This window comes from Oncorhynchus gorbuscha, linkage group LG09 (assembly GCF_021184085.1).
Source record: "Oncorhynchus gorbuscha isolate QuinsamMale2020 ecotype Even-year linkage group LG09, OgorEven_v1.0, whole genome shotgun sequence".
NCBI lineage: Eukaryota > Metazoa > Chordata > Actinopteri > Salmoniformes > Salmonidae > Oncorhynchus > Oncorhynchus gorbuscha.
The window spans coordinates 34,012,916-34,034,309 of NC_060181.1; the positions used below are offsets into that span (position 1 = coordinate 34,012,916).

The window sequence follows — 21,394 nt, forward strand, 5'->3', positions numbered from 1 at the left end:
AGAGGACCACTCCATATTTTCAAGCATAGTGGTGGCTGCATCATGTTGTGGGTATGTTTGTAATCATTAAAGACTGGGGAGTTTTTCAGGATAAAAAATAAACGTAATGGAGCTAAGCACAGGCGAAATTCTACAGGAAAACCTGGTTCAGTCTGCTTTTCACCAGACAATGGGAAATTAATTCACCTTTCAGTGGGACAATAACCTGAAACACAAGGCCAAATCTACACTGGAGTTGCTTACCAAGAAGACAAGTGAATGTTCCTGAGTGGCCAAGTTAGTTTTGACTTAAATCTACTTAAGAATCTATGGCAAGAACTAAAACTGCTTGTCTAGCAAAGATCAATAACCAATCTGACAGAGCTTGGATGTTTTTGAAAAGAATAAAATGCAAATGTTGCACAATCCAGGTGTGTTAAACTGTAATCGCTGCCAAAGGTGGTTCTATAAAGTATTGACTTAGGGGTGTGAAATACTTATGTAAATGATATATTTCTGTATTTTATTTTCAATACATAAAAGAAATGGGGTAATATGAGTGCTCTTTTTTTGTAATTCAGGCTATAACACAACAAAATTTGGATTAAGTCAAGGGGTAGGAGAAGTTTCTGAAAGCACTGTAGTAAACAGTACCAGTGTCTATTGCATATGATCCAATGAAACTGGCTTGCTGGATAATTAACCATTTTAAAGTTTCTTACATGGTTTCTTGGTGGGAAGGGAAGGTGTGGGCGGACAGATGGGGACTGGGGGGGAATGGGTTTGGGTTATTTTTGTATGTATTTCTTTGATTGTTTTTGTACTTGTAACCCCCCACAACCCCTGAAAAAAATGATATAACTAAATAAAAAGTTGGCTCTGAAAGACTTACTTTATTGCATGTTAACAGAAATACCCATATCAATAGCACAGTCAAACACATTGTAAATAAACAGCAAACCAGACCTTTAGAATATCAACACATTCACCAATGCTGCCCTCTTGTGAGGACAAGGCATCAGTGGACCATGCACAAATATTACACTAACAGCAGTGACTTTTCTTCACAATGAAAAGAGGTGGAGGGTGGTCGACAAGTGCTGTATTGTTGCAAAAGGAAGAACTGCAAAAGTTAGTTCAGTGGTCAACAAGGGCTGGAATGACACAAAAACGAGTACTACAATGTCAGTTAGCTTTTGGTTAAAATGTCAAATGGACCTACATTTTAATATTTTTTCGGGCAGTCCAGAATATTATTACTGTTTGAGTATTTTAATATGTCTAGAATATTAGAGCATACGCAAGAGACTCTTTTGCTTTGTTAGAGCAAATTGTTCAATAAAAAAAACAAGTAATAAAGAAACAAATAAAGAAAGTAGATATTCAAACAAATGCCATACAAGTGAGGTTTCTAACGATGGAATCATAACACACACGGAAAAGGTTAGGCTATGGTAGGGATCAATTACGTATTCTGTGTGTTGATGAGGCATGTAACAGTATGTGCTTGCTTTTTTCTAATGTGTTCATCAGTGTTCATCTACAACTATTCTATATTCTAACATGATACAATCCTCTCAATGAGCATGACAATACATTGCCAGCATTGGTTGGTTAGCTTGGTAAGTGATTAGAGCTGTGATATCATTCACTTTAAAATACATGAATGTGCAAAACTAGACTAAAAACAATGAACAGAATTATATTATGTAAAGCAAGAAGCATCATGAATACATCACTATACAGTATTATGACACGGTAGTGATAAAAGCGTGTATTATTTGGTCTCAAAAAGTGTGATGCCACCAAAAAACAACAAAAGAAGCAATGAAATTATACCTACATACAATTTTACATTAGCTTCAGTTAGTCCCTAGAATCCTCCAATCCATGCAGTGACAGTGTTAGAAACTAAGACCTTGATTAGTTGATTATTTGAAACTGCTGTGCTAGTGTTGGGCTGGAACAAAAGCCTGCATACCCTCCTCAGGATCAGAGATGTAGAACCCCTGTCCTATATGTTCATCCTTCACTTTCTGCATCCATGATAATACTTATAATCAGTCTCGTAGCTTTGCAAACATCCTCAAAATGAATAACATTGGTAACAATTGACATTTTCTTCCCATTTTATATAGCTTAATAATTACTGAGGCAATACTGGTTTGAGTGCCTTCATTTACGGCAAAACAGTTATATGTCATTCATGAGAATTTGCCCTGCCAGTCACCACACCATCTCCTTAGAAAGCTGAATTCCCAATTAACCCCTAGCCCCTTTACCCCTTGGCATTCCTGCAGATCTGAAAGGATATGAAAGGTTTGAACAGTATGTAGGCCAAATGCTTCACCTTGTCTTTAGGTAGGCTGGGTGGAATTTCCACCACCTATTTAATCGTTTCAGATCTACAGAACTGTCTAGGGCTCGATTTGGAATTCAGATTAAGACCAACACTGTTGCGCATATAATCCGGCCCAAGTGGCTGGAGTGGAGGATGAAGGAGGTTTGGTTTAGGGCTCAGCCGCCTCGATGGGCTCCACCTGTGGGTCAGTGGGGGGAGTGGAGACCTCCTCTACCTGGTCGGAATCGGGTTCAGTGACAACAACGGCCACCTGCTTAAGGAGAGGCAGAGAGAGAAAGACTGAGAAAGAGACAGTTATTATATTGACATGTAATGTTTGACATTAGAAGAATCTATTACTCGAACACATCAAGGTAATCAAACCTCAAGAGATGCATAGTAAATGGTAGCCAACAGTGCTAAATGGATAAGCCATTTTAGGCTGGCACTATATGGTAGGCTAACCCCTCCGGGCTAGCTAGGCCCTACCTGAGATGCTGCAGCCTGCACAGCAGGGGGACCTGCCGGGGGGCGAGTCTGTGGGTAGGCGGGGCGCTGAGTTCCACTGGATGACTAGAGAGAGAGCAAGAAAGAGGAAGTTAAAGGGAGAACAAGACATAAACTTGTGATGTTCAGTATCTATATGTAATAGAGGGTTCACCCTGCCATATGTTTTAATACATGAAGGGTATCATTTTTGTTTTCTTAAAAAAGGCACAATTTGCACTGAAAGAACTCACAAACTTTGAAGTAAAATGTCTTAAAACTTCCCATACAACAAAGTCCTTAAGAAGGTGGCAATTATTTATGCACATGTGGGGGAATTCAGATCCGACTTCTCTCCACATGTATATCTGACCAGTGCCCGCAACGTACGCGTTTTGTGCCCGCAAGGGATGCGTACCCTTATTGTTGTAGTTTTCTCCTCTTCCAATATTTAATGGATTGAACAACTGAATGGCAACTTTCAGGAAAATCAAACCACTGTATTTTGTATTCCCCAATATATTTTGTCAGTAAAGGCTCTCCAAACCTGTTTTTTTTTAAAGTAGGTAGATCTCTAAATATGTTCCTAACCCTTAATAATGTACAGATCGGATACTTTTTCAATTTACCAATTGGTGCTAAAACTGAGATATGCATAGGCCTATAATTGTATGGCTTTCTTTCATTGATCCCTAATATTCTGAACCCATTCTCTCAATATATCATAGTGACTGTCAAGAACATTTGAATTAAAGGTGCACCGTATTTAAAGGGATGGCTTTAGATAACTGAAAACCACATTGAATGAAAAGCCCATGAGGAAATCAGTTGGCCAGCAAGTGGGAGGGTTTTCAGCAGTTTAATTAAATATATTCAGAGCGCATAAAAGAGCCACTCTCAAAGAGCTTGTTGCGCACCTGCGGAAAGTAAGTCTGAATACCAAATACTGAGAAGCGCAGGAAAGGCAAACATTTCCTAAGTCTGAATTGAGCCCATATAAAATAAATAGATTGAAATACATTTTCACATGCAGCAAACACCATCTCCAGTGTTCTAAATTGTTACGGGTTTTAAATCGCAATGCCTGGGCAGCACTGCACATGTAAAATGGTGCTTGGAGCATTTTAGAATACCCTTTCCCATGTGTTCTGTTATATGTGGGTTCACCTGCATTCCACCACTTGAGGCCAGCACACTGAGGCCAAACAGCATGGCTGTGATGCAGATGAGCAGCTCCAGAATAAGGAAGATAACCAGAGTACCTATGATGCCGTCAATCAGGAGCTATAAGAAACCAACCATGCGGGAGAGAGACAGGTGAAGAAAGGCATGCGGGATGGACAGTGGTATTGTGGTCCAGAGAAAAATGCTTGATATTACAGTAGCATCAATAAATTCCATACAGCATCAAATGAATGCAATTGCGGGATAGAAAAACAGTCAAAAAAGCTAACTATAATGTCAGATCTTATTAATTAATTAATTAAACAAGATTATACAAACAGATGTCAAACTAGGCCTTTTGAATAGCCATATAATCAACCACATGAAAGTGAATAAAATAACTAATACCTATCTAAACCTACGATTGGGTAAGATGTTATTTAAAACTTTTGCTGCAATACCTTTTCGGGTAATGCTTTGTTATAGCAACTATACGAACAAGGCAGAAATACTGCAACCTACCAAGTGTTAGCATTGACCAGAACATATCTACAATAGTGGTCAACTACTTACTTTACATTTCATTTCGATCAGCCCAGTGCATTTCCTGAAACAATGTTGCTGCAGTAAACAGTAAACACAAAGAAAGACATGTTCCATTTTGAAGAACAATTACACTTTTTTCCCTTGAAACTACATTAACCTAGATAAGATACTCATATGGTGTGTTTCTATTCTATAAACAGTAACTCTTCATATGTTCTTACATATTTTTTACTTTAAAATATGGCAAAAATACAATAGATGATTGGCTGTATCATCAATTAAAACCTTAATAGTGTCATCAAAAATAGAAATGTCATTTACATTCAATTCCAGATCCCACACAGGTTTCGTACTGTTCTATATGAGGACTAAGTTTGAGCAGTCATGTTAGCATAGTAGAATATGTGTGTATGCTACCTCCTATGCACACACAGAATAAAGTGGGTCAAAGACTTTGATGCATGACCCCATTTTGACATAGCTCCCACCATAAATAGTTTAGGCCAAATTGTTCCATTGCAGCCTTTTTTACAGTTTAGAACAATGTTGTTAAAATTGGTCAAAGCCTTGCCACAATAATCAAAATCCAAAACTCCTTTGCTGAATTTTTTTTAAAGGTCGTTTTTAATAATTCTGGGTAATACCAAACCCTAAAACACTTATTACATGTTTCATCAATGATTGCTTTAATTTGCTGTTTTGTTTAAACAATAATGACATTTAAACAAGTATTTTTGTTGTGGTACTGATATCTACTACTAATATGTGATGTGGCAGAAAAAGAAAAGCCTGCACACTTAATTGACACATTTAAAGTTGTTGTGGGATGTTTTTTTTGTATATTCATATGTTTTGATAAAGTGGTCATAAATCATGTGTAATGGGAGCAATGTTGAAATATAGGCCATTAAACAAATCCACTTGGCGGCCAAAATAAAGGTATGCATGTCTGCCAGTATTCCTTGGTGTAGATGAAGTACTCATGAAAACCATGAAAACCATGTAACTGATCCTCTCCGTCATTACTGTATGGTGTGAAGCTGGGTGCTGTGCTGAACCAATTAATCAACTACTGTTTTTAATGCTTATTTTACAGAACACTTTGCTTTAATCAGATGTACTGTATATAGGCCACACGTTGCTTTTAACTAGCAGCACATGGCAAAGGAAAATATACACTGACTATACCAAACATTAGAAACAGCTTCCTAATATTGACTTGCACCCCCCCCCCCTCCCCCCCACACCCTTTGCCCTCAGAACAACAAAGATTTAAGTGCCTTTGAACGGGGTATGGTAGTGGTAGTAGGTGCCAGGTGCACTGGGTTGTGTCAAGAACTGCAAAGCTGCTAGGTATTTAATGCTCAACAGTTTCCCATTTGTATCAAGAAGGGTCAAACACCGAAAAGGACAGCCAGCCAACTTGACACAACTGTGGGAAGAATTGGAGTCAACATGGGCCAGCATCCATGTGGAACGCTTTTGACACCTTGTAGATTTAAAAAGGTGACATCAATGAGGGATTATAGCTTTCACCTGGATTCACCTCGTCAGTCTGTCACGGAAAAACCTTAGTTCTTAATGTTTCGAACAGTGTATAATATCTTGAGCAGATAAGTGTGCGCAACACAGATTTGCGCATTAATCTTTGCTCATTTAAGTTAAGCGTGCTGATCTCATGTCAGAATACTGCCTTGAGTGAAGACATTACACTAATACTTCCATGAAAGACACAATAGATTTTATTGTATAGGCTATTGTTGGATGCAACAACCCTTTTGCTCTCTATAAAAATTGAAATGTTTTTTTCTGAAATCCCGGTTGGAGGATCCCAGAATCAGGAGGGAACAGGCAGGATATCCGGAATCCTCCAACCAGGTGTCTGAAAAACCAGGGAATTTATTAAAGTTCCAGGAATTCTGCAACCCTAGTCCGGAGCAAACATTGTTTCAGAAAATGCATATCAGCAACTGATACAAATGTATTCAAACAACAACGGTAACGATCTTTCAAAACATTTGTCAGAATAAATTAATTGTGAACACATTTTTCACAAAGAACTAGCTTAAAATTATATGAAATTCAGCAAATGAGTTGGGGAATTTTACATTGTGACTCTCATTGTATGTCTTTTGACCTCATGAACTCTCAAGGGGAAGAATGTGTGACATGGTCAGCTACTCAATCAAGATGACCGAGAAGGTTGACTAAACCATGACGACTACATCAAAATTCAGCCTGCACTTCATTGTTTCTTCCTAAAATTATGTCATTCTTTTAGACGCTTTAAAAAAATAATGTTATTCAATTAGTAAATGTATGTAAAAAAAAAAAAATCAAAAGTTTGGGGTCCATTAAAAATGTTCTTGTTATTGAAAGAAAAGCTCATTTTTTGTCCATTAAGATAACATAAAATTGATCAGAAATACAGTGTTGACATGGTTAATGTTGTAAATGACTATTGGAGCTGAAAACGGCTGATTTTTAATGGAATATCTACATAGGCTTACAGTGGCCCATTATCAGCAACCATCACTCCTGTGTTCCAATGGCACGTTGTGTTGGCTAATCCAAGTTAACCATTTTAAAAGGCTAATTGATCATTAGAAAACCATTTTGTAATTATGTTAGCACAACTGAAAACTTTTGTTCTGGTTAAAGAAGCAATATAACTGGCCTTCTTTAGACTAGTTGAGTATCTGGAGCATCAGCATTTGTGGGTTCGATTACAGGCTCAAAATGGACAGAAACAAAGAAGTTTCTTATGAAACTCGTCAGTCTATTCATGTTCTGAGAAATGAAGGCTATTCCATGCAAGAAACTGCCAAGAAGCATTGTGTTAGATCTTCAGTTTCTTGGCAATTTCTCGCATGGAATCGCCTTCATTTCTCAGAACACGAATAGACTGATGAGTTTCAGAAGAAAGGTCTTTGTTTCTGTCCATTTTGAGCCTGTAATCGAGCCCACAAATGCTGATGCTCCAGATACTCATCTAGTCTCAAGAAGACCAGTTTTATTGCTTCTTTAACCAGAACAGTCGCTCTGGATAAGAGCGTCTGCTAAATGACTTAAATGTAAATGTAAACAGTTTTTAGCTGTGCTAATATAATTACAAAATGGTTTTCTAATAATTCTAACAATTAGCCTTTAAATATGATACATTTGGGATTAGCTAACACAACATGCCATTGGAACACAGGAGTGATGGTTGCTGATAATGGGCCTCTGTAAGCCAATGTTGATATTCCATTAAAAATCAGCAATTTCCAGCTACAATAGTCATTTACAACATTAACAATGTCTACACTGTATTTCCGATCAATTTTATGTTATTTCAATGGACAAAAATGTGCTTTTCTTTCAAAAACAAGGACATTTCTAAGTGACCCCAAACCTTTGAACGGTATTGTATGTAATAATTGTTTATATGCAAATTTATGTAATAATTCAAGGTATACTGTTAGAATGACTGGTTACCACAGCATGCAGCTCCAGTCTCCGGCAGTGTTCACAGTGGTAGGAGTCCTGGCGGTAGGGCAGGTGTTTGGACATCAGGCCCAGAGCAGCCGTGGAGAAGGCAGCACTAATCAAGTGCAGCACCAGGGTACATTTCACCTGGGGAGAGAGTACACCACTACACTGACTACGCCCAGATTGACAGAAAATATTATACATTGAAAGTTAGTTTTTTGGGGTTTGTGTGATTTCTTATAAATTGCCTACATCACTCACAAATATCAGTGGTCACACAGGAGTAAACATACCTCCAAGAATGGTGTGCAGCATTTCGGGATAATGTGTTGTTCGGTACATACTGTTGAAAAATGCAGCAAAAAAATGTAACTAGCTGAATGCGCTCCAATTGCATTATACCCACCCAAAAGAGAGAAGGCTTCCTGCCCGCGTGGACAAGGACCGACCCAGACAGGATGAGCTGTGGGAGTATACCCATAACAGAATAAGACACATGACTCACAGGTAAGATTACACACCTATACAGAGATTAAAATAACTGATTCAACAAAATAAATGATCTATTCTAGAAAATTGCCATTGTAGGGCTGTAAGCCTATTCATGTGTGGTGGATCAGGGTTGGAGCGAAAGCCTGCAGGAGGAGGGTTGGCCCGATCTGGCCTAAAGACACACTGCAAATGTAAAGGGCGCTGTTGTAATAGTTGATACTTGGCCAGTAAATTCTGACTGGTACATGTCATCTGGAGTAGGTAGAAGTTGCTCGTACTAACTGATATAGAGCTGGGATTGATTTTATTGCCCTAATGGTTAAGATTAGGATTGGGGGTAGGGACATCTAATTGTAGATCTTTGGTTGAGGTCAGCAATGGCTCACTCACCTGTAAGACAACAATCAAAAGGACAGCGACATCACCAGTGAAGTGGATCTCGTGGAGCTGCAACACAGAGGCGCTCAGGCAGAGGACAAGACACCCGATGATGATCTGGACGGCCTGAGACAATACATTAAGAACTCTCATCAGTACCATTAAAAGGACATTATGTGGTTCGATGGCTCATCTACAGCAAAGTGTTTGGTAACCCCATAGTTGTGTTCAGCAGGACACACCATAGCAAAACATTTTGAAATTCGAAAATGGAATTGGGCCTTCGCTATTATGTCCAGAAATCACTCCCTGATTAATTTTTTTCCTGTTTCATTTGGTGCCTACTGAACAAGACCCAGTTATGGGTTTGATTCAGGCTGGGAATATAAGAGTCTCCTCAATGAATATATTATCATTATATTATAAGGTATAATGATGACGCTTTATTCTACAGTACAGAATTTAAGCTGCTATTGATTCATATCATATCCTTATAGTGTATAACAACCATCTGTATTGATGACTGGAGTATTGGTGTCTCTGAGGGGTCTTTGACCTGGTTTGCTAACTACCTCTCTCAAAGGGTGCAGCATTTAAAGTCAGAACATCTGCTGTCTCAGCCACTGCCTGTCACCAAGGGTGTACCACAAGGCTCGATCCTAGGCGCAAAGGTAATGTGGATTGGTAAGAAGAATGCCCCTCTCCCCACAGGTGTGATGACTACCTCTGAGGGTTTAGAGCTTGTTTAGAGCTTGAATAAAAGTACTTGGGAGTATGGCTAGAAAGTACACTGTCCTTCTCTCAGCACATATCAAAGCTGCAGACTAAGGTAAAATCTAGACTTGGTTTGCTCTATCGTATTTGCTCCTCTTTCACCCCAGCTGCCAAACTAACCCTGATTCAGATGACCATCCTACCCATGATAGATTACGGAGACGTAATTTATAGATCGGCAGGTAAGGGTGCTCTCAAGCGGCTAGATGTTCTTTACCATTCGGCCACCTATTGTCCTTATAGGACACATCACTGCACTCTATACTCATCTGTAAACTGGTCATCTCTGTATACCCGTTGCAAGACCCACTGGTTGTTGCTTAATTATAAAACCCTCTTAGGCCTCACTCCCTTCTATCTGAGAAACCTACTGCAGCCCTCATCCTCCACATACAGCACCCGTTCTGCCAGTCACATTCTGTTAAAGGTCCCCAAAGCATACACATCCCTGGGTCGCTCCTCTTTTCAGTTCGCTGCAACAAACACTCAAACTAGACAGTTTTATCTCAAGCTCTTCATTCAAAGACTCAATCATGGACACTCTTACTGACAGTTGTGGCTGCTTTGCGTGATATATTGTTGTCTCTCCCTTCTTGCCCTTTGTGCTGTTGTCTGTCTCAACAATGTTTGTACCCTGTTTTGTGCGGTTACCATGTTGTGTTGCTACCATGTCGTTGTTATGTTGTGTAAGCTACCATGCTGTGTTTTCATGTGTTGCTGCCATGCTGTTGTCGTCTTAGTGTAGTCTTTATGTAGTATTGTGTCGTCTCTCTTGTCCTGAGGTGTGTTTTGTCCTATATTTTTATTCCCAGCCCCCATCCCCACAGGAGGGCTTTATTGTCGTTATTGTAAATAATAATTTGTTCTTAACTGACTTGCTAGTTAAATAAAGTTTGTTTTTTTAATGCCTATGTGAAGACGTCACTCACCCCCAAGGTTTTAGGCTCCACCTTCTGGAAGGAGCCCACTTGTCCTGAGGTGAGATTGCTAGTGGGAGGCAGGGGGTCCTGGCTTTTGAGGCCCATGTTGTCGAGGCTGACAAGGCTTTAGATGCAGAAAAGCTACACAAAATGGCATAGATAAACAGTAATGAACTGAGAAAATGGTGGACAAGGCAATGAATGAAAGCTGCAGTAAATTACTGGAGGAGTATACAAAGATGAAAAGGGTTATGAGGAGGGGAAAATGTATGTTTTTTGAGGAGCTAAGCAATAATAAAGACAGCTAAAATGAAACTGCAGGAAATCGTTTTGCAGGATAATATGAGGAATTTGGGATACTTCATTGACATTGGTTGTAAACACGCCATATTTAGTTTGAACAAATATGCAAATGCATTAGTGGGCAAAACCTGCAATTTGTCTTGACAAAGGTTATTATGAACTCTAGGAACAACAGGCAATTACAGGTCATTGTGATCTTGAACATGCAGGCTCTCAATTACATTTAAAACATAACAAATATATGACGTAAATGATCAAGAACTCTTCGTTAACATAAATCAATATCATGTTTGCATTCCAATTAACTTCAAAATATTTCAGAGGGAGGAAAATTGAGACGTCTGCCGCCGGTGACAAAAGAGCAACATCAGGACCGCAGTCGATTTTGGCAATTCTCCAAACCCTGTACTGCGCCATCATCACACAACTTTAACCCATATGAGGACGAGTTCATCACCATACTATAGATTATCTTCTTCACAAATATCGAACATGAAGCTTTAGTCAGAAAACCGATAAATATCTGCAATGTTCTGTGGTCGTCAAATTAGATAAATACGGGTAGGATATTGTAAGTTTAACCATACACCTGCTAATTTGGGCTACATAAAACAGGAACGTGCTACGTCATGTCCCAGTTAGACCATCTCACAAAGCATGCCGCATTAAAGTGTGTATTCTGTCTTACCTCCTCTGGTTCGAACAAGAAAGTTATTCCTTTATTTATTTTCTGATTTATAATGTCGATGAGGCGCGTTCAGCTACTCCTAAAGCGTTGGTGTTGATGGGAGCTAAAAAAAATAACTAGCGGAGACGCAATGCGTGTGTGCTGTAGGTGGATGGGACGTTTTTCACTGCAGTGAGGCGCGGGATGCGCTGCTGCACCGAACTGCGTGTGCATGTGTGCGCGTGTGTGCTGCGGCACTCTGGAAGAAAGACATGCATGACTCATGCTTTAAAAAAAACTTGCATAGCAATGGAGTAGTTGAGATGAGACCAGTGTCAAATAAAATAACATATATTCACTATTTGCTGCTAGACCAGAGAGATAAAAATCAGAGAGATAAAAACGCCTGTAGTTAATAGTGATCAAACTTATTCCCAAAAACGCAGCACAGGGGCAATGTCCTACGTTTTTATCGGACATTTATCCCAAATTTTTATCTGATGCAAGACGACAAGCATCATGGCGGTTCCATACTCAATCAAGGTATCATTGTATAGTAGCGTGCTCTATGCAATCTAAACTCAAGGACATGTGAAGCTTTACCTAAGGGGGGTTCCTCTGCTCAGAGGCATGCCAGATTTTACACCGCCTGGATATACATTTTATGTATCTGCTAACCACATTATATGTTATAGCAATCTGTGGCAACACGTCATTCAGGGAACGTGGTGGGGCCTTCCTGTTTTGCATGTTATTTTGGCTTTAATATGTGTCCCATATCAGTTTGCAAACAATGTAAACAATATATAATTGAGTTAATAAAGCCGCATACAAACATGGTCTCTTTTTGTTTTCTTGAGTAAGGCAGCTCCAAAAGGCAGGTGTTTCAGCCTAGCTCAGTGCTTTCTGTGGAGGTGAGGCAAGCCAGCAGAACATTTTGAGCATTGCACCGTGATTGGCTCAGTGTTCTGTCACCCATAGAGACACTACGTCAGCACCTAGTCTAAGGGTAGACCTAAAAGATTCTAGCCCCTGGGGTGCTGCCGTAGAGTTACATTAGAAGTGCCCATCCAAGAAGGCTCAAGGTCATTGGCCACAGATAAAATGACATCAAATCACATTATATGTACAGTAGCTTTGATTGGACTGATCGTGTCAACATCATACTTTCAAAATCTTAGCTAGCAGTCATCATCATAAATCAAGTCGACAATCTACTGGCAAATCCTTTTTAATCCTTGTCATATGAAAATAAATAATGAAGAGAAATTATAGATAAAATGTTTCGGTGCCCATCGGCCATTGGACATAAGCATTCCACAACAAATTCAACAATGAGTGGTTTGAAAGGAATCCGTGGCTAACTGCAAGCATTGCAAAGCCTGCTATTCAGTGGAGTGGCTGTGTGGTCCCAAGTCTAAGATTAAGGGTCTCTTCTCCTAGTTTAAAATTATAAACATTCAACATTGACCATGCTGTCAATGAAGCATGATTTGTGCCATGCTCAAAAGAACTCGGAACTGCAAAATCTGACTTTAGTGAGTTCAAGACAACTGGGAACTTGAGAAAAAAACGATCTACGACTGGGAAAATAAATGTTTAACTTTCTAGAGCTATGACCTGAAGATCACTGACATCATCACAATTCAACCCTTTTTATTCTTTGAGTTCCCAGTTATCTTGAAAGCACCATAAATTCAGAGAATGGCAGCCTTTGATGACAAAATTTGCCCACGAAGGAATGTCGCTCCACCTTCCTGTTCAAGTGAGCACAGCACAACAAGGAAAGTCCAAAAATGTATTGTATGCTGCTGCATAAATTATGTAATATGCCAAGGAGATATGTATACTGTAGCTAAGAAAGTAATACTAAGTATATGTTGTGTAGTAAGCTGTTAGTAAGCCTTGTGCCTCACCCTAAGAATTTGGTCTATTTTCACCCAATAAAATTCCACCTACTGTTCTGACTTGTTGGTGCACATGTAGCCTATAACCTGTTTCTGAGAAAAATAATAATTTAATATTGTAATAGCCTACATTCTTTGCTTATATGCCCCCTTTATTTATTCTACAGTTCTGCTTTGGTGTACAGGGAGAACATCTGGATTCATCTGGATATGTATGCAGCAAATGTTCAACATTCACCTTCCGCTACCATTTCGGTCAAGCCATCTAGGCATACAGTTTGAAGCATACAGTTTGATGCATATGTTCGATAAATCCAATGTATGCACCACACCGAAATCTCTGAAACTGCCTCTACAACGCAATGCTGCAAGGCAAACAGTGTTTCATTGGAAATGAATGTAATTCTGGTGTACTAAAATGCAATGACGCTGTCGGTGTGATCAAGTGTTATGGATTACGGATTGCCTCTTATACGCTTGTTGTCCCTTTATGCCATAGTTTGTACATCTCAATTGTCAGTAGAAACCACATTTTTTTAAGCAAGTCAGCCATATCAGCTATGTTTTTTTAAAGGCAGTAAATGAGGCTCAATGAACTGTTTCGCTGCCAGATAAGGCTCCGCTGATAGACAGGTGTAGCAGTGGTAAGGTGTTGGGACTGCTGTTGGGGCTCTGTTGTTGGGAGAGCTTTATATAGGGCTTCCGGGTCGCGCAGCGGTCTAAGGCACTACATCTCAATTCAAGATGTGTCACGACAGTCCCTGGTTCGAATCCAGGCTGTATCACATCTGGCCGTGCTTGGATGGAGCACAATTGACCCAGCATTGTCCGGGGTAGGACGTCATTGTAAATAAGAATTTGTTCTTAACTGACTTGCCTAAACCTGTTGCGACGAGCCATCCCGGATCCGGGATCGTGAATACAGCCTCAAGCTCATTACCATAACGCAACGTTAACTATTCATGAAAATCGCAAATGAAATGAAATGAATATGTTAGCTCTCAAGCTTAGATTTTTGTTAACAACACTGTCATCTCAGATTTTCAAAATATGCTTCTCAACCATAGCAAAACAAGCATTTGAGTAACAGTATTGATAGCTAGCGTAGCATTTAGTATAGCATTTAGCGTTAGCATTCAGCGGGCAACATTTTCACAAAAACCAGAAAAGCATTCAAATAAAATAATTTACCTTTGAAGAACTTCGGATGTTTTCAATGAGGAGACTCTCAGTTAGATAGCAAATGTTCAGTTTTTACAAAAATATTATTTGTTTAGGACAAATCGCTCTGTTTTCTGCGTCACGTTTAGCTACGAAAAAAACCTGTATCCAAGATTGTGTAAATCTATCCGCAAGCTCATTAGCATAACGCAATGTTAACTATTCATGAAAATTGCAAAGGAAATGAAATAAATCTATTTGCTCTCAAGCTTAGCCTTTTGTTAACAACAATGTCATCTCAGATTTTCAAAAATATGCTTCTCACCTCTTTTTTTTGATCCAAGATGGCGTAGCAGTCGGACGTCTTGTCGTGTCGTGTCCCTTGTATATATCGTTGAATTTTTTAAAAACATGTTTTTCTTTGCATATCTTTTAAAACATTTTGCTAAACCTCAACTTCTAAATAGTCTCCTGCAACCCGCCTCACCCAATGTAGCTATTTTTTTCTAAAGTATTTATATCTACTTTGGATCAGGAACCCATCAACTGAAGCTAGCCAGCTAGCTACCAGCTATCAGTCAACAAACCATTGCTAGCGGTCTTCAGCTAACCGGTCATCAGCTAACCTTTAGCTCGGAAAGCTCTCGCCAGTTCGAACAACGCGACTCTAATCAGAGCATAACGGACCTATTATTTTTTTATCCCAGGATTCCCACCGGATTCCCACCACAAACGGAACATTTTCAGCTGGATTCTTCACAACTAGCTATCTAGCTAACCGCAACCCCGGGTGATTACTCCTGGCTAGCGTTTCCACCCACTTAGCTTGAAGCTTGCCCGGCCAGAGCTCCTGTGCTACCACCGAAGCATACTCCTGGGCTACAATATCCGGACCCACGGCCGGTCTATCGATGTCACTGCATGAAGAGGAATAAACAGACTCACCCCATCGCGACATCCCCCAAAGGCTAACTTTCTAGCCCTTGCTATCTCCTTGCTTGCTAATTCGGCCTGCTAACTGCTAGCTTGTTTAGCCCCGGTCCGCTAACTGCTACCTTGTTTAGCCCTGGCCTACTAACTGTTAGCTTGTTAGCACAGGCCTGCTAACCATCTGAATCGCCGCGTCCCAAACACTCACTGGACCCATATTTACTTTCTATCTCTTTTCAATTTTTAATTTGTTTATACCTTCCGGTAACCTGCCTCACCCAATGTGATACGGAATCGCTATTATTTTTAATTTTTAGAACACACTCAAAAACCTCCAGAAGCTAACCAGCTAACTAGCTACAAGCTATTTAGTCATTGTTAGCCACTGCTAGCGGCTTTTACCTTTTGCACAGCCAGACAGTTTTTAAAAACCTGGATAACACTCGCCAGTCCAGCTTCCCTGCCCCATCCACCGCTGCCCCCCTGGACACTGATCACTTGGCTACATAGCTGATGCATGCTGGACTGTCCATTAATCACGGTACTCCATTCTGCTTGTTTATGTTTTATCTGTCGGCCCCAGCCGCACTCAGGCTCTGTGTGTAGTTAATCCGACCCTCCCTGCCTAGTCAATGTCATTTTACCTGCTGTTGTTGTGCTAGCTGATTAGCTGTTGTTGTCTCACCTACTGTTTTAGCTACTGTTTTAGTTAGCTCTCCCAATTCAACACCTGTGATTACTGTATGCCTCCCTGTATGTCTCTCTCAAATGTCAATATGCCTTGTATAATGTTGTTCAGGTTAGTTATCATTGTTTTAGTTTACAATGGAGCCCCGAGTTCCACTCTTCATACCCCTGATACCTCCTTTGTCCCACCTCCCACACATGCGGTGACCTCACCCATTACAACCAGCATGTCCAGAGATACATCCTCTCTCATCATCACCCAGTGCCTGGGCTTACCTCCGCTGTACCCACAACCCACCATACCCCTGTCTGCGCATTATGCCCTTAATATAGTCTACCATGCCCAGAAATCTGCTCCTTTTATTCTCTGTCCCCAACGCTCTAGGCGACCAGTTTTGATAGCCTTTAGCAGGCACCCTCATACTACTCCTCCTCTGTTCCGCGGGTGATGTGGAGGTAAATCCAGGCCCTGCATGTCCCCAGGCACCCTCATTTGTTGACTTCTGTGATCGAAAAAGCCTTGGTTTCATGCATGTCAACATCAGAAGCCTCCTCCCTAAGTTTGTTTTACTCACTGCTTTAGCACACTCTGCTAACCCTGATGTCCTTGCCGTGTCTGAATCCTGGCTCAGGAAGGCCACCAAAAATTCAGAGATTTCCATACCCAACTATAACATCTTCCGTCAAGATAGAACTGCCAAAGGGGGAGGAGTTGCAGTCTACTGCAGAGATAGCCTGCAAAGTAATGTCATACTTTCCAGGTCCATACCCAAACAGTTTGAACTACTAATTTTGAAAATGACTCTCTCCAGAAATAATTATCTCACTTTTGCCGCCTGCTACCGACCCCCCTCAGCACCCAGCTGTGGCCTGGACACCATTTGTGAATTGATCGCCCCCATCTAGCTTCAGAGTTTGTTCTGTTAGGTGACCTAAACTGGGATATGCTTAACACCCCGGCAGTCCTACAAATCTAAGCTAGATGCCCGCAATCTCACACAAATCATCAAGGAACCCACCAGGTACAAACCTAAATCTGTAAACAAGGGCACCCTCATAGACGTCAACCTGACCAACTGGCCCTCCAAATACACCTCCGCTGTCTTCAACCAGGATCTCAGCGTTCACCGCCTCATTGCCTGTATCCGCCACGGAGCCGCAGTCAAACGACCACCCCTCATCACTGTCAAACGCTCCCTAAAACACTTCTGTGAGCAGGCCTTTCTAATCGACCTGGCCTGGGTATCCTGGAAGGACATTGACCTCATCCCGTCAGTTGAGGATGCCTGGTCATTCTTTAAAAGTAACTTCCTCACCATTTTAGATAAGCATGCTCGGTTCAAAAAATGCAGAACTAAGAACAGATATAGCCCTTGGTTCACTCCAGACCTGACTGCCCTCGACCAGCACAAAAACATCCTGTGGCGGACTGCAACAGCATCGAATAGTCCCCGCAATATGCAACTGTTCAGGGAAGTCAGGAACCAATACACGCAGTCAGTCAGGAAAGCTAAGGCCAGCTTCTTCAGGCAGAAGTTTGCATCCTGTAGCTCCAACTCCAAAAAGTTCTGAGACACTGTGAAGTCCATGGAGAATAAGAGCACCTCCTCCCAGCTGCCCACTGCACTGAGGCTAGGTAACACGGTCACCACCGATAAATCCATGATTATCGAAAACTTCAACAAGCATTTCTCAACGGCTGGCCATGCCTTCCGCCTGGCTACTCCAACCTCAGCCAACAGCCCCCCCCCCCCCACAGCTACTCTCCCAAGCCTCTCCAGGTTCCCCTTTACCCAAATCTAGATAGCAGATGTTCTGAAAGAGCTGCAAAACCTGGACCCGTACAAATCAGCTGGGCTTGACAATCTGGACCCTCTATTTCTGAAACTATCCGCCGCCATTGTCGCAACCCCTATTACCAGCCTGTTCAACCTCTCTTTCATATCGTCTGAGATCCCCAAGGATTGGAAAGCTGCCGCAGTCATCCCCCTCTTCAAAGGGGGAGACACCCTGGACCCAAACTGTTACAGACCTATATCCATCCTGCCCTGCCTATCTAAGGTATTCGAAAGCCAAGTCAACAAACAGGTCACTGACCATCTCGAATCCCACCGTACCTTCTCCGCTGTGCAATCTGGTTTCCGAGCCGGTCACGGGTGCACCTCAGCCACGCTCAAGGTACAAAACGATATCATAACCGCCATCTATAAAAGACAGTACTGTGCAGCCGTCTTCATCGACCTTGCCAAGGCTTTCGACTCGGTCAATCACCATATTCTTATCGGCAGACTCAGTAGCCTCGGTTTTTCGGATGACTGCCTTGCCTGGTTCACCAATTACTTTGCAGACAGAGTTCAGTGTGTCAAATCGGAGGGCATGCTGTCCGGTCCTCTGGCAGTCCCTATGGGGGTGTCACAGGGTTCAAGCCTCGGGCCGACTCTTTTTTCTGTATATATCAATGATGTTGCTCCGTGGCCTCCAACTGCTCTTAAACGCTAGTAAAACCAAATGCATGCTTTTCAACCGTTCGCTGCCTGCACCCGCACGCCTGACCAGCATCACCACCCTGGATGGTTCCAACCTTGAATGTGGACATCTATAAGTACCTAGGTGTCTGGCTAGACTGTAAACTCTCCTTCCAGACTCATATCAAACATCTCCAATCGAAAATCAAATCAAGAGTCGGCTTTCTATTCCGCAACAAAGCCTCTTTCACTCACGCCGCCAAACTTACCCTAGTACAACTGACTATCCTACCAATCCTCGACTTCGGCGATGTCATTTACAAAAATGCTTCCAACACTCTACTCAGCAAACTGGATGCAGTTTATCACAGTGCCATCCGTTTTGTTACTAAAGCACCTTATTCCACCCACCACTGTGACATGTATGCTCTAGTCGGCTGGCCCTCGCTACATATTCGTCGCCAGACCCACTGGCTCCAGGTCATCTACAAGTCCATGCTAGGTAAAGCTCCGCCTTATCTCAGTTCACTGGTCACGATGGCAACACCCATCCGTAGCACGCGCTCCAGCAGGTGTATCTCACTGATCACCCCTAAAGCCAACACCTCATTTGGCCGCCTTTCGTTCCAGTTCTCTGCTGCCTGTGACTGGAACGAATTGCAAAAATCGCTGAAGTTGGAGACTTATATCTCCCTCTCGAACTTCAAACATCTGCTATCTGAGCAGCTAACCGATCGCTTCAGCTGTACAAAGTCTATCGGTAAATAGCCCACCCATTTTTACCTACCTCTTCCCCATACTGTTTTTATTTATTTACTTTTCTGCTCTTTTGCACACCAATATCTCTACCTGTACATGACCATCTGATCATTTATAACTCCAGTGTTAATCTGCAAAATTGTAATTATTCGCATACCTCAAGCCTTTTGCACACAATGTATATAGACTCCCCTTTTTGTTTTGTTTTTTCCTACTATGTTATTGACTTGTTAATTGTTTACTCCATGTGTAACTCTGTGTTGTCTGTTCACACGGCTATGCTTTATCTTGGCCAGGTCGCAGTTGCAAATGAGAACTTGTTCTCAACTAGCCTACCTGGTTAAATAAAGGTGAAATAAAAAATACAAAAATAAATAGCAAAACAAGCATTTGTGTAACAGTATTGATAGCCTAGCATAGGATTATGCCTGACATTCAGCAAGCAACATTTTCACAAAAACCAGAAAAACATTCAAATAAAATCATTTACCCTTGAAGAACTTCAGATGGTTTCAATGAGGAGACTCTCAGTTAGATAGCAAATGTTCAGTTTTTACAAAAATATTATTTGTGTTGACAAATCGCTCCGTTTTCTTCATCACGTTTGGGTAAGAAAATAAACGAAAATTAAGTCATTAAAACGCGAACTTTTTTCCAAATTAACTCCATAATATCGACAGAAACATGGCAAACCGATGTTTAGAATCAATCCTCAAGGTGTTTTTCACATATCTATCGACGATAAATCCATCCTGGCAGTTGACTTTCTCTTCTGAAGAAATGGAACGGCGCATGGACCTAAAGAAACCTATTTTGACACAGGACACCGGGAGGACACCTGGTAAATGTAGTCTCTTATGGTCAATCTTCCAATGATATGCCTACAAATACGTCACAATGCTGCAGACACCTTGGAGAAACGACACAAAGGGCAGGCTCATTCCTGGCGCATTCACAGCCATATAAGGAGACATTGGAACACAGCACCTTCAGAATCTGGGGCATTTCCTGTATGAAACTTCATCTTGGTTTCGCCTGTAGCATTAGTTCTGGGGCACTCACAGATAATATCTTTGCAGTTTTGGAAACGTCAGAGTTTTTTCTTTCCAACGCTGTCAATTACATGCATAATCAAGCATCTTTTCGTGACAAAATATCTTGTTTAAAACGGGAACGTTTTTTATCCAAAAATTAAAAGATTGCCCCCTATCTCAATGTAGGCCCTAACAATTGTGGGCAACGTTATAGTGCAATTTTAGTGTTGTGTAAGTGGCTTTGCTGGCATGCATCCCACACAACAACAAAGAAAATCCCCCCCACCAAAACAGATGTCTGCCCGCTTCCCTTTTTAGTTGAATTCTCCTGAACTCTCTCTCTCCTCATTAATACATCTCCAACAGCATCCTGTAGAGGTGTGCTGGGCATGGACAATATAAATATTTTGCGCCACTGCATTTGGTAAAGTGGGCACTGTTTATCACCGGGCATCATCAGCACTCGCCTAAATAGCCCTCATGCCACTGGGTGAGAGAAGTTTCAATGTTTTTAGGCAGAACATTTAAAAAAAAAAAACATTTTGTTGTCATTATTGTGATAGGCTCATGTTTTACAGGTATAGAGTACCCTCACTATTTATTTTGCCGGGATGCTATACCGGACCGTACCGCTTTATATTCACTGCTTGTAGTGTATGTACAGTAAGGTGCTACCCCCTTCAGTAACAGAACTGGCCTTGTAAAGTTCAAATTAATTGGGCATTAGAGAAGCCCAAACTTTGTTCTTCGGAGCTGGTTTTCCTTATCCTTAAAGGCAGATTAATCATGTAGGCCACTAGCAACCATGCACAAAACAATAAACTGAACAAAACTATAAATGCAACATTGAACGATTTCAATGATTTTACTGAGTTACGGTTCATATAAGCAAATGAGTCAATTTAAACAAATTAATTACACCCTAATCTA

General features: G+C 41.1%; 1 protein-coding gene across 4 annotated transcripts; it reads right to left on the reverse strand.

Annotated features, from left to right (window-relative positions):
• Positions 1-852: 852 nt before the first annotated feature.
• LOC124042780 lies at positions 853-11,737 on the reverse strand. 4 transcript variants are annotated; one of them, XM_046360889.1, is made up of 9 exons: positions 11,543-11,737; positions 10,561-10,692; positions 8,870-8,983; positions 8,394-8,450; positions 7,994-8,131; positions 4,544-4,591; positions 3,974-4,090; positions 2,810-2,893; positions 853-2,594 (listed from the first exon to the last, which is right to left on the reverse strand). In XM_046360889.1, exons 2-9 carry the CDS (start codon positions 10,654-10,656, stop codon positions 2,490-2,492), a joined length of 759 nt encoding a protein of 252 aa, XP_046216845.1. In that variant the 5' UTR covers positions 10,657-10,692; positions 11,543-11,737; the 3' UTR covers positions 853-2,489. The 4 variants fall into 4 exon arrangements, with proteins under 4 accessions (XP_046216845.1, XP_046216846.1, XP_046216848.1 ...); XM_046360890.1 differs by having other exon boundaries at positions 853-2,591; positions 11,543-11,735; XM_046360892.1 differs by lacking the exon at positions 4,544-4,591.
• Positions 11,738-21,394: the final 9,657 nt, after the last annotated feature.

Bases quoted from the DNA above. Each gene is read 5' to 3' on its own strand.
- LOC124042780 (XM_046360889.1), bottom strand. From the start codon at position 10,656: ATGGGCCTCAAAAGCCAGGACCCCCTGCCTCCCACTAGCAATCTCACC. The intron at 4,592-7,993 runs GTAACCAGTCAT...TGTTTACTGCAG, and splicing joins GACTGGAGCTGCATGCTGTG to CAACATTGTTTCAGGAAATG. The intron at 4,091-4,543 runs GTAAGTAGTTGA...GGTTTCTTATAG, and splicing joins TGATCGAAATGAAATGTAAA to CTCCTGATTGACGGCATCAT.